The following is a 12,880-nucleotide window of genomic DNA, read 5'->3' on the forward strand; positions in this document are numbered from 1 at the left end:
CTCCCTGTTTGGTCAACACCTCATGCAATTTTGTCAAGATAGCAAGTTGGTTCTTTCCAGCAAAGTGCTGTTGCCAGTAGAGCTACATAGCAGTGAAGCATGGCATACAACCTCTGGATCAGTGTACTGTACAGCTGATTGATCAGTTATGATAATCATGAACACAGTTTTCAAGTCGATTGGTCAAAACCACAATAGTGATCTATGCATAATGTATGATACAATTGTGAATTGTCTAAATAATGGCAGTGAATAATTCTGCAAAAAAGGGACTTAATAGCATAATCTTAGGCCAGGATGGAATGAATATGTGTCTGAACTTAGAGGCTAAAAGAAGCTTTTAAAAACTGGGTTTTATCAGGAAAAGCAAGATATGGTCCAGAGTGTGAACACAAGAAACACGCAAATGCTAGATTTAAATATGCTGCGCGCTTTATTGAAATAAATGAACAGGCCATGAGGCCAAAAAGCTTCAGCAGAGTAATGTCTCTGATTTCTGGAGAGAGTTGAAGTTGCCAGTAACACTAAGATGCCCTGGCCATCCCACAGCGATGGGGCTACTGGTTCGGACCGTATTGCAGATCTGTGGAGTAAACATTATAGGGATATTTTCAACAGTGTTAATTGTGATGAATTTAATATTGGTGATGTTCCTAATGATACTGGTGTGTTTATTAGACCTGATGAAGTGTTGTATGCCATTAAGAAATTGGCAGTGAACAAAGCATGTGGCCTTGACCAAATAACAGCAGAACATCTGAAGCATGCTAGCCACCGAATTCCAGTGTTACTTGCTGTTTGTCTGGATTGTTAAGCTGGCGTACTTCCTGACTCTATGCTGACTGTTTTATTAGTGCCAGTAATCAAAGATAAAACCGGTAAAATATCCAGCATTACTAGTAACGTGCTTTCTAAAGTATTAGAATGAATTATCTTAGATAGGCTTCAAGAATACATAATAACCACTGACAATCAATTTGGTTTAAAAAAAACATAGCACAGACTTACATATGTAATTATGCACTGAAGGAAGTTGTTAGTAATACAGGAGACATAACACTACACAATGTACTGTATGTGTTTCCTGGATGCATCTACAGCTTTTAATCATTCTAAATCATCTAAATCAGGGGTCTTCAATGTTTTTCAGGCCAAGGACCCCCAAACTGATAGAGAGATGGAGCAGGGACCCCCGACTATATATATTGTATAAAATTGTGTTTTATATTAAACTGGGCCTAGTGCCATGTATAAACATACCTCTGTATTGTGCATTCAATACTAAGCTATTCAAATAATACACAGGTTGATATATTCATGTTGTTATTTTAAACATGTGAAGGTACAGTGAGTAGGGGGGCCGTGCCACTGACATTTATAAACATACCTTCAGCTGATATCAATGCCAATATCATCATTGTCTGTCAATTGCATGATAATCATGATTACAAGCTATTCAAATTGATGTTTTCATTTTAAACATAAATGTGGAAACGAAAAATGAGTGATGGCCTATTAGTGCCACTGCCATGCATAAACATACCTGTTATCTTGCATACAATACTGAACTATTACAATAATGGACAGATTCATGTTTGGGAAAATAAAAATATATTTTTTTAAATTGTCTAATCAACCATAAATGATGTCGCGGACCCCCTGCAGTACCTCCACTGACCTGTTCTAAATTGTTTGTCAAACTACAAGAGCGAGGGCTCCCTCCATATTTGATAAGGATTTTGCACTTTTGGTATTCGCATCAAAACATGCGAGCTAGATGGGGTAAGAGTGTATCTGCACCCTTCCTAGTGACCATTGGCATCCGACAAGGTGGAATACTGTCACCTGCTCTTTTCAATCTATATATGGATGACCTTTCTAAAAAGTTAAAAGAGTGTAAGACAGGATGTATGGTGGGGGAACGTCTTATTAACCATCTGATGTACGCTGATGACTTAGTGGTCCTGTCTCCTTAAAGCGCTGGTTTACAGCAGTCTGCTCATGTTATGGTCTGCAGAATGACATTAAATTCAACTCTAAAAAGAGTGTTATCATGATTACTAAAACCAAGGAGGGTCGGAAGCTACATTTTCCTTCGTTTTTAAAGGAGCCCAAGAGCTATGTGGTAAACAAAGTGAGATATTTGTGTCACATCATCAGGAATGACCTAAGTGATGATGACGATGTGCAGCGGCAGTGTTGCAAACTGTATGCACAAGCCAATATGCTGGCACTAATGTCCACAGAAGATGTTCAAACAGCTCTCTTTAGAGCCTACTGTACTCCACCTCTGGTGCAGTTATACAGCAAACATGAAGAAGATTCAGGTCATTTAATGATGCTTTTAGAATCTTGCTCAAGCTCCCATGATGGACAAGTGCAAGTAATATGTTTGTGACTTGTAATGTTCCCACCTTTCATGCTGTGTTGAGGAATTTTATCTACAAATTAAAATGTTGAATGAATCAGAAAATGTGATCATAAAGGCTTTAACTGAGCCAACACAGAATGAAAATGTTTCTGGAAACATTGGAACAAATGTCTGTATGTTCGTTTTTTCTAACCACGAGTGAAACTGCGATGATTATACCTGCGTCTTGGTGTCCTTGTATTCTATTGTATTGTATTTAGTTTTTGTTGTATTTGTTTTGTTATACATGGACTCATGTGTCCGGAAATAAAAGTTGAATAAGTCATTCAATGAAATACCAATTAGAAACATATTCCTCCTCAACTGCTGCACTTACAGACATATAAATACTGTTTGTACCTAACAGTCATTTGCAATTGCAGCTTTAAAAATGTGCTACAACGCCCCCCAAATCCCATAATTCCGAAGATTAACATTAAATTACTCGGCAATTTGTCATAATCTCAAAGTGTGTGTAGCACTAATAAATAGTGCTATTTGGAGACCTAACTAGAATAAAGTATTCTTGTATTACTGTTAGCTTGATCAATGTTGTAGCTGGTTGTCAAATAGCCAAATGGTAAATGTAATGGAGTAAAAAAGCATCAGTAGCATACAATATAAATAATACGGTAAAGTAGGCTACAGATGGGTCTATTTCAACAATAAAGTAGAAACTACTTGAGCAAATGTATTCCATCACTGAAGCGCAGGGCTCTGCAACCGGCATACCGAATTACATGGAATGCAGGTCATTATCAATGAAAGCAATTATGCCCGGTAGACTTGTGCTTGTTCTGTCATGTTCAAATGTCTGCATTGAAAGAGAAATATGACAAAAATGAACAAAGGTGTGCAAAGAAAACACATTTTCACTTTACTAGCTTAACGTTAGCTTAGCTCGAGGGCCCCTGGTGCAGGTCCCGTCTACAGCCTACTGCCGCTAGTGGAGAGAGACAACATGAGCAACGTTAGCTACTGAGTAATAGCTATAGCGATAGCTTACGCTAACAGCAAGCAAGAATACAAAATTACGTTATAGATAGCCTAAAAATTATTGTAAAGCACGGAGTCCACATTATTTTAGCACTAAAACGTTCATTTCATTAACACTAATGCTAGCTTTTGTCTAAGATATATTTATTTTTCATGGTATGACTTAAAATATAATTGGCTTACTACTCTCTTTCAACGAACAGTGTAGGCTAATCAGCGTTACGATGAATCACAGGTGTGCATAATTAGGTAGGCCCAGCACTGGGTCGGCCCGTGTACAGTGGGTTTGTTGGCACTGGCGCACCAATCAGAAGCGAGAACAGGAACCATGCCTGTAACTACATGTTAAACAATTAAATACGTCCCCCATTAAATCAGTTGACATCCCAGTATTTCTAAAACACAGACAGATTGACATGAAGCCTGTCAACCAACACCATATCTGTGGCCTACACCTACATCATTACTACGTCCAGCGTCTATATGGTATTAGTTTGGGTTTGCTGACATCTGCTGGTAAATGTGGAGATGACACTACACTACACTACTTTTGAAAGTTATCAGGTATAGTATATATTAACTATTTTACGGGGCATCACCACACACAATGATGATATAGCATCATTTAAAATAATTCATTCAAATGTACCTTTTTGTGTGTATTTGTGATGTAAATACCAAGATCAGATAGACGTGTTTGGGTTTTAAAATAACATAACAGCGAAAAACTGTGAATAGCTGTTCTGCTGAGTAAAGCTCCATGACTGCCTCACACCACACGTCCATCCATGACTGACAGTCAGCCCTCTTTTACGGAGCTCCTCACCAGAATATCTGACTTACAACCTATAAGTAGACTAGTAGTTTACACCCTCTGATTGGTCCATTATATCAAATTGGAAATCCACTCATTATCAATCCACGTCGATGTTCCTGGTTGTTGTATTGTGTGGGTGAGAGAAGTCATTGTGTCTATTTGCTGGCATGCTGCTGTGTCATTGTTAGCATTTCCACCGCTGACAATGCTGTCCCATTGCTATTGTTAGCATTTCCACAGCCTGACAGACTGGAAGCACATTGTTTCAGAATATTCTATGGACTGTGGTATTTTATTTACAGGGAGCATTCTATTATACCAATATGTATTGGCACATTTAATTCTCACGGAGGCCCATTATTGCTCTCCATCCACTCTTTTTACTTCTACAGTTAATCTAAATCTAAACCAAAGGATATTTAGCATCCAAGGTCATATTTCAAACTGATAAATGATCCACAGTACCCCCTAAGCTGTTCCACACCAAGAAGGAAATCAGATTCATAAATTACTGATGGATTACAAATCATGTCTACTCCAGACAGGCTGAGTTGTCAGATGTAGCCCCGGAGGCTCATGTGAAACAATATAACACCATTTGCCTTGCTAGTTCAAATCATTCTGCTTTCTCCACTCAGGGCTGTTTGTGAACTGTGGCCTCAGAGGAGGACGGGAAACAGAGACACTCCAGGTCAGCAAGATCAGTTTAGACGTCTCCTGGCAAGCTGTTAGGTCATGATGATGAACTTACCCACAGTGACACGCAAATGCCAATGACGAATATTTATCATCTAATATGGTTCATGTGTCATTTGTGGATGTGAGAGCTGTGGCTATTCGACGGGGTAAGCCAACAACACCGACGCATGATCACCTCTGCAAATTATAGATATAAAGGAGAAGTGACATGAAAAGGCCAAGGCCAATGAAAGAAGGCACCCACCAGTAGACATTAAGTCATGGGACACACTGTGGTCTTCCATGAGATCGATTTTCATAGAGACGCTGGCTACATTACAAACTTTAAACATAGAAACGGCTCTTTAAAAGTGGAACAATGCCAGCCCGGAAGCTTGAAGGAGATAAGGAAGATGTACAAAATGTTCATGTTTATGAATGCAGTGTCAAAGAGAATTTCAATAGAAGATAATTAACAGATCTTTTAGAACACCACACGTTGTGGCAAAGATGAATCCAAATCAGTCAAGTAGATGTTGGTGGATCATTGAACAGGCCTACGAGGCACAAGCACCGGAGCCCAAAGTGTAAGGGGTCCCCCTGGCCTTCACCTACAAAATGTCCCTCAAAGAGACCAAACAACTACAAAGAGACACAGCCAGACTCGCAACTTTAAAAGAGAGCAAAACAACCACAAAGAGACACAACCCGACTACAAAGAGACACTAACTACAAACAAAGTCAAAAGCGACGAAAACGAGATTAAAACAAGTATAAAGAGATGCAAAGAGACCACAAAGAGACTCACAATGACTATGAAATGGAGCGAAACAACCACAAAACAACTACAAAAGGCTCAAAATGACCAACAAGACACAAAACAAGGACCGAGAGACTCAAAAAGACTACAAAGAGACAAAAACCTGGAACCTCCACTGCTCCATGAGTTGAATCACAACTAAACACGCTAACCAATTCGACATTATTCAACCGTTAAAGACAAGTTGTCAAGTAATGTCAGTCACTTCCAGGGACATACATTTTTCTCACATCTTTCTCTCATTTTCTGTGTTGTTTTCAATGACTGGAACGATGTTCAATGTTTTCCGAGGATCACATAACCCTGTTATATTGTTTTGCACGTTGCTCATTTGAGGATAGTTTACATATCGGTGGCTATGTTTTGAACTTAATTTGGGAACATTAAGCTGCTTTTCATGAGCAGGTCACTGTAATGATTCAGACAGCAGCATGAGCTGCACACGGTGCAGTTTGAGTTTGCTGACCCCTGCTGGTGGAGGGTATGTAAACAGTCAATCTGTGATACTGGGCCATATACTGCACATGAAACTGTTTAACAGTTGAAGAATGGATGTGAAGACGGGGCTCTGCAGCATCAACCTGTAATGAACACACGGAATACATTATTTGACAGGCCTCTGGAAACACCTTTTTTAAATTTTTTTTTTTTACTTTATTCAGAGTAAGATGTGTCAACATCCAGCATGACAAAAATTGTACAAAGTTCACAATTTATAAATGAAATATCACAGCAACTTGTGATCTCACACATTTATAGCAAAATTAAAATGTCAACAAATCCATGCTGTGTAGTACAAAAATAAATCAAACTTCAGTTCCACAGAGAGCACAATAGTTTATACAAAATCCTGTCTTTGTTGATGGCCACTGAAAAACAACCTTTAGAATGAATCGGCTCAAAAAAAATGATAAAACTCTAATGAATTCACAATAATTGATATGAAAAGTCAGCTTCCTAAATATGTGACAACCTGTTTGTGTTCCCTATAGATAGTCACAGATAACTCTATTCAGATTGGTTATTTACTGTACGTACCAACATCAGATGAGCAGCCGGTTTGTGCTTTAAAATCCATTTTTCCCTTTTTACTGGTAATGAGAATTAATTAAAAAAACTGGTGCTAGCTATTACTCTACCGAAGCGTTACTATATTGGCGAAAAAGCTGCAGACACGATGCTGTGGAAAAAGGCGTATGCAGTCATGGATGATGGGTAGTAAGAGTCCCGAAAGGAGGACGGTAAAGTACAATAGATGAAATTCAATCAGGTGAACGACAAGCACCTTTTGCATTAGCTCTCGAAAAAGGCAATTCTGAACATGATCGCTAGCAACTAGAACAACAGAACGGAGGCGCATGGGCCCCTCCAAGGTCTCGTCTCACCATCTCTTCAGCTTTTTCCTTTTTTCTTTTTAAAACCTTGAACTGATTGACTATTTAATCCTTTGTACAGTGATTAGATATAAAGTGCTGCTGGGGGATAACTTCATCATCCTAAAACATAGCAAAAATGAAAGAGCAATGTTTTTACACTTGATAATAGCCGACAGTATCACTGCTATGTTATAATCATCCTTTCCTCTCTGATTCCGAGTCCGTGTTCCTCCTCTCTCTCTCTCAGTGGTACTAAATCCACGCCTGCAGTGGCTCCAAGCAGTTGGTTGCTCCAATCGTGTGCCAAAGAGGTCGTCTGGAAAAAAAATTGCACGCCGCCGTACGCAAGGGTAATATCTTCAAGGACAAGTGCAAATAGTCTACTGGCACATAAGTGGGGACAGTGACCCTGTAAGTCCCGCTGTCATACTCTATAAATACTCTTTACAAAACCCTCTGAAACCCTCCTTCAGGCTCTCGGGTACTGCTTTCAGTTTCTGTGAGAACATCAGAACATGGAAACGAAGGTGTCCCTGTGCAAAATCGTACAGAAAAAAAGTGGAACTCATATACTTTCCCTTCTAAAACTCAATGTCCAGGTTCCCTCCATTTTTAAAAAGACTTTTTTGTATTAAAAGATTTGTATAAAAATCAATATTTTACATAGGCTATATTAAAAAGATTCATGTTACCCCGCAATGCTTATAAACAAGAAATTGCATATACCCAACCTTTTTTTTTTTTCATTTTCCTTTGCAGATTGCATTCCGTACCTACGATAAACAACTGATTTAGTTATTATATTGCTGAGACGTTTCTTGATCCAAGCAACACGAGTCTCCAAATTGCGCAGATTTGACACCTAAAGGCTAGAATGTGGTCATTGTCTTTACACGTCATTCTGTTTGACATTAGTTTCAGATGAGCATGTCAACATGTTCCTCTAGAATCAATTGGCTCTCCTAGATCATGGGATTTTCCACCATCGGGTTTCCGTGTAATGATGTTTACAATAGAACTATTCATACATACATTCATACATACATCAGGTCAGTTTCCTCTCCGGATTCATGTACAGCACCAGTTTAAAAATGCCCCCACCTACAGCTACACGTCTTGTTCTTTTTCATTTTTTTTTTTGTTCTTCATCAAAAGAAAACACAAACGTTTCTCAAACATTGTCAGAAAATAAAGCGATTCGCAAACCGGTTCTTGCTCTTGAACAATCTACACGCAGGAAGAAGAAGGAAAAAAAAACATCTAAAATCATCGAGTCCAAAATCATCCAGTGAGGAGAAAAAGAAGTAGCTTCCTCCTTGCTTGTAGTTTTTTTCTTTTTTCTTTCACTGTCCAGTTTTTCATCTAAAATGCTTTGCCGTCAAGCAATGAAAAGAACTTGCGCCCCATTATCATTATCTTACTGTTCAGAAATATACACTAAAAATGTGCATACATGAGCAGCTAGAAACATTACATGACACGATGTCAGCTCATATGAAAACGTACAAAATGTGAATGTCCTCAAAAACTATTTTGCCGTTGACTCTTTTTGTGTTCTTCCTCAAAGCAAGGCCCGAAAAGAAAAGAAAGAAAGAAATCATCTGGAGGTCTTTTCTAAGCATCGTACCTCTTCGTATTTTTTTTGAGAGAGCAGAATTCAGAATAAATAACACTATATAAGACCAAACCATCACTGCCTGTTTGTATGTAGATTTGATCCACGGCCCACACCTGCTGGGGCAACTAAAGTCTCTCTCTTTGCTGACCGGTTACACTTGAATCCCTTGAACAGCCTGCTTGATGTTCTCCAACAAGACCTTGTTTTCTGGGCTCTGGTACTGGTCCTGGCTTGAGTACATATCCGTGAGGGTGGTGACGTAGGCGTCAAAGTTCTGCTCGCTTATTGGCTCCTGCAGAAACCAAAGACACAACATGGAAGCTGTTAAAGGAAGAGCGAGGTGAGGGAGGATTTAAAAGGATGACTTCGGAGTATATTTCTCAACCTGGACCCTGTTTTCTCATGTTTTTGTGAAATTGGTCCAGTATTGAAGGAGACCTACACAGAGCCAATGTGACGTTACTATGTCCGCTAACAGTGCTTGTATTTGCCTCTGACAGGCTCAGATTGTTACTCCCACTCAAGGAGAATTCCTGTTGTGAGATCTGAATATGGGCCAGCGACAGCATTCTTCTTCTGTGGTGCACAGGGTCACCAGCAGCCTCCTGAGCTTCATGGCCTGGCAGCAGCTGGTTCACCCTCCTCCGCCTGTTGTCTGTCTCTCTCCTCCTCCACTCTTCATCCGTATACTCCGGCTCAAATAAATATGGGCAGCCCTCTACATTAAGGGTTGCCAGGTTGTCATTGGTAACCATTTTGAGAAATCGGCAACCGATTCTTGGCCTTTGGTTGCCATCAGTGGCACAATTTTTTATCATATACAAAATAGGGACAACAGACAGCAAATTATTTTTGTTACATTGTAATTGCAGAGTATTTGAATTGCTCAAAATATAAGGTGACTGAAAATGGCAACCACATTTTTAGTTTCGGCGACCAAGAGTTGATGCCTGGTTGCCACTTTTACAAGTTAGATGTTGATATGTAAATATGCAGCCATGACAGAGAAAATAACAGTGTTTCAACCGCTGTCTTCCATCAACAAATCTAACCTTGTGAGATTTCAGAAGAAGACTTTTGCCTGAGCGAGACTCTTTCCATAAAGTTGTCGGACTCTTTTAGTGGATGTCCATTGAAGGTGATGAATTACCCCGGGTGATCACATAGTGGCTGCCATCTGCAGCGCTCTCCCTCAATACCGGACCAATTGCAGAACTTGTTGTCCCTGAAAGTCACTTAGACACAAAAACATGTGAAAATCCAGGTTGAAAAATTCCAAATTGACCCTTTAAGAGTGTGACAATCTTCTTATAGGCTATGATGTGTTCTGAAATAAATGTCATCATTAAGTATTAGGACTGTAGGGCCTTTCTTTGCTTCCATAATAACTACAACATTTACGGAGGAAGTGAAGTCATCGTCTTACTTGCTGGTGCAGCTGTAAGCAGCTGCTGTTCCTTAGAGGCTCTTTGTGTGCCAGTGGTTTCTATGGTAGGAGAGGAGGGACACATTTCTGTTAGTTTGATTTGAGAAACTAAGCTGATATTCTTACATTGAAACACTAGAGGGCAGTATTTGATATACAGCCACACACAGAAGACTGTAAATGAACAGGGAAATAGAAGCTGGACATGGATGAAGACATAGAAGACAAACGAAGTCAGCACAGACCATGGTGTCAGAATCTAAGCATCACGGACTTATCTGAACTACTGCTGAAATATAAAAGGAGGATAGGATAAGATCAAATTAGCTGGCCACTTAGACCAGATTCTTAATTGAAGAATGATTCTTTGTCAATGAATACATGATAACTAATCATTATGTGTAAGGATGTCATGAAAGGATGGCAGGATGTGTGACTACTATCAAACAACAGAATGTAATCCTTTTTTCCTTCTTCTGCAAGAGCCAAAAAAAACAGAAAGGTCGACAATAAAAGACAATGTCTGAAGTTCATGTAAAAAAACAAAAAAACAATTCAACCAAAAGTAAGTCAACCACTTTGCTCTACAACTGAATCATCACACTATTCTAAAAGCACACACACAAGCTCAATGTAAACTACTGTGAATACACTTTGGTTTCACCTAAACCGTTGAACGTAGCACAGATCTCTGTTGTTGGAGTAGCTACCACTGTGAAAAAATGCCCAATCCAACCTCATCTCACAACTCCCCCTCGCTGTTTGGAAAGTAAAGCAATGCTCCACATCTTCGACGAGGCATGCACAATCGGCTGTGGTTAAATGCATAAGAAATAGATGCTACGGTCAGCTATGTTCTGCAACTTGCCGGCTCCGTTCCTGTTGGCCCTTACCATATGAGGGAGCTGGACATTAGCTAAACTGTTAATCAGTGACTGGCTGAGGTTGGCCAGCTCATGCAGGAGAGATTCATTTTGCTGTTCAATCACCTTGTTTTCCTCCTCTATGGACTTCAGGCTGGACTCCATTGTTGTGATCTGGGGGAGGACGGGCGGGTGACGGGATGTTACAGTCTCACTCAGATGTACAGGAACACACAGGCCGCTGAATGTAGAAGTGACTTACCTGTGTTCTGAGTTTGATCATGTCTGCTTCCACCTGTGAGTTTGATTCACTTAAATCTTTGATCTCTTCATCCAGCTGTTTGATGTCCTCTTCATGCTCCAGTCCTACAGAGGAAGAGCGGCGGTGACACATTAGTGTGAGGCCTCAGTCAAAAATGACATTAACAGTCTTTGTGTTGGACTCGAGTGATCACAAAAAGCACAATATGACTCTAGCTTGGTAAGAATTTCTCGACTGGGCTGTGTTGTGTGGGTGAGCGGTATAGTTACCGTTGCCGGCATGTTGCTGCTTAATTGTAAGCATTTCCACTCCGGAGAGCCTGGCTTTCCTCATGGCCGAGGTGGCGCGTGGACAACCGGACAGACTGCAGGCAGCGACAGGGAGAAAAATGGTTTCAGTATATTACACAAAGTCGGTCTTAAAAGAAATGTTCGACTCTCTGCTTTCCTGCCGCTAGTTCGATGGGAAAAGTCGAACCCCTCTCATGTCTGCACGGCAAATACGTAGCCAAAGCCAGGACACGTTAGCTTAGCTTAGCATAAAGACTGGAAACAGGGCTGTCCCAATATGAAATTATCACTACACGATTATCGCTGCCAAGAGAATTCACAATAACGATTATATCGCAAAATTTAGAGAAAATTAAGAGAAAAAAAAAGATTGGCAAATGAATTACACTCAAAACACGAGTGTAGGGAGATGCTGAGAAACAATACCGCTTTAGTCCACAGGGACCGGCAAAAAGAGCGCAAAATGAAAGATTCTCGTAGTAACTTGGAACATCGCGGTTATCTTCAATACCAGTATATCGTGACACCCCTAAGTAATTAACATATTACATCCGATACATTTATTCTGTAGGAAACACAAACTATTCGTTCTCTTCATTGTAAGGAAGGAAATGTGGATCTCAAGGAATTTGTGTTTTGGTAAAAAAAGCATTGAATGGAAACCCAACTCTTCAAATCTTGAAATGTAGCCCTTCGACGTAGCGCCCTTGACCCACCTCCGATGTGTCAGGAAGCTGCCGCTGACGTGACCCGAGCCGTCACAGCCCGGTGTGGGGCAGGACATGCCCTCTGTCTTGCCGGACTTCCACGTGAACTGGATGCCGTTTAGGTAGCCGTCCTTTTGTCTCTTGGCTGCTATGGGGCATCCCGATGCGCTTCTGTGGGACGCGTACTTCCCCGTCACGTGTCCCTGCCCATCACAACCTGGGACTGGACACCTGGGGGGGAGGGGCAGAGTGGAATGCTTATACTTAACAGTTTAGTATTGTCACACATTCATTCAACTTGCTCACGTATTCCATCATCTTTTCATCGTATTGGTGACATGGTGTTATTTTGACCTGCTGGCTCTCTGGTGTACACTACAGTGTGTCTGCCTCCTGACTACTAACACACCACAGACTGTATGAGCCAACATCATTTCTCTGTTTCCCCTCTATCTCCACTGCTCTGATATAAACAAAGATACCATCGTCTTATTTAAAGCTGTCCCAGTGGCAGCCTTATCACAGTTTGGGAATGCTGACAGGGCATCGGCACCAGTGCTAATCAGATGCAATGAGGCAGTAAATTATTCCAAATGTCACAGCTCCCAAAATGGATT

General features: G+C 40.5%; 1 protein-coding gene across 1 annotated transcript in view; it reads right to left on the reverse strand.

Moving 5' to 3' along the window:
- Positions 1-8,866: 8,866 nt before the first annotated feature.
- The window catches only part of myt1lb (myelin transcription factor 1-like, b), a gene marked incomplete at both ends in the record, with an annotated part of 58,273 nt that continues 54,259 nt past the window's right edge, over positions 8,867-12,880 (reverse strand). The window contains 6 exons of the mRNA XM_079174143.1: positions 8,867-9,007; positions 10,142-10,201; positions 11,035-11,178; positions 11,267-11,370; positions 11,536-11,630; positions 12,273-12,494. Coding sequence (XP_079030269.1) covers positions 8,867-9,007; positions 10,142-10,201; positions 11,035-11,178; positions 11,267-11,370; positions 11,536-11,630; positions 12,273-12,494 — 766 coding nt within the window. The remainder of the gene's footprint in view (positions 9,008-10,141; positions 10,202-11,034; positions 11,179-11,266; positions 11,371-11,535; positions 11,631-12,272; positions 12,495-12,880) is intronic.

Source organism: Pholis gunnellus (assembly GCF_910591455.1).
Source record: "Pholis gunnellus genome assembly, chromosome: 15".
Lineage (NCBI taxonomy): Eukaryota > Metazoa > Chordata > Actinopteri > Perciformes > Pholidae > Pholis > Pholis gunnellus.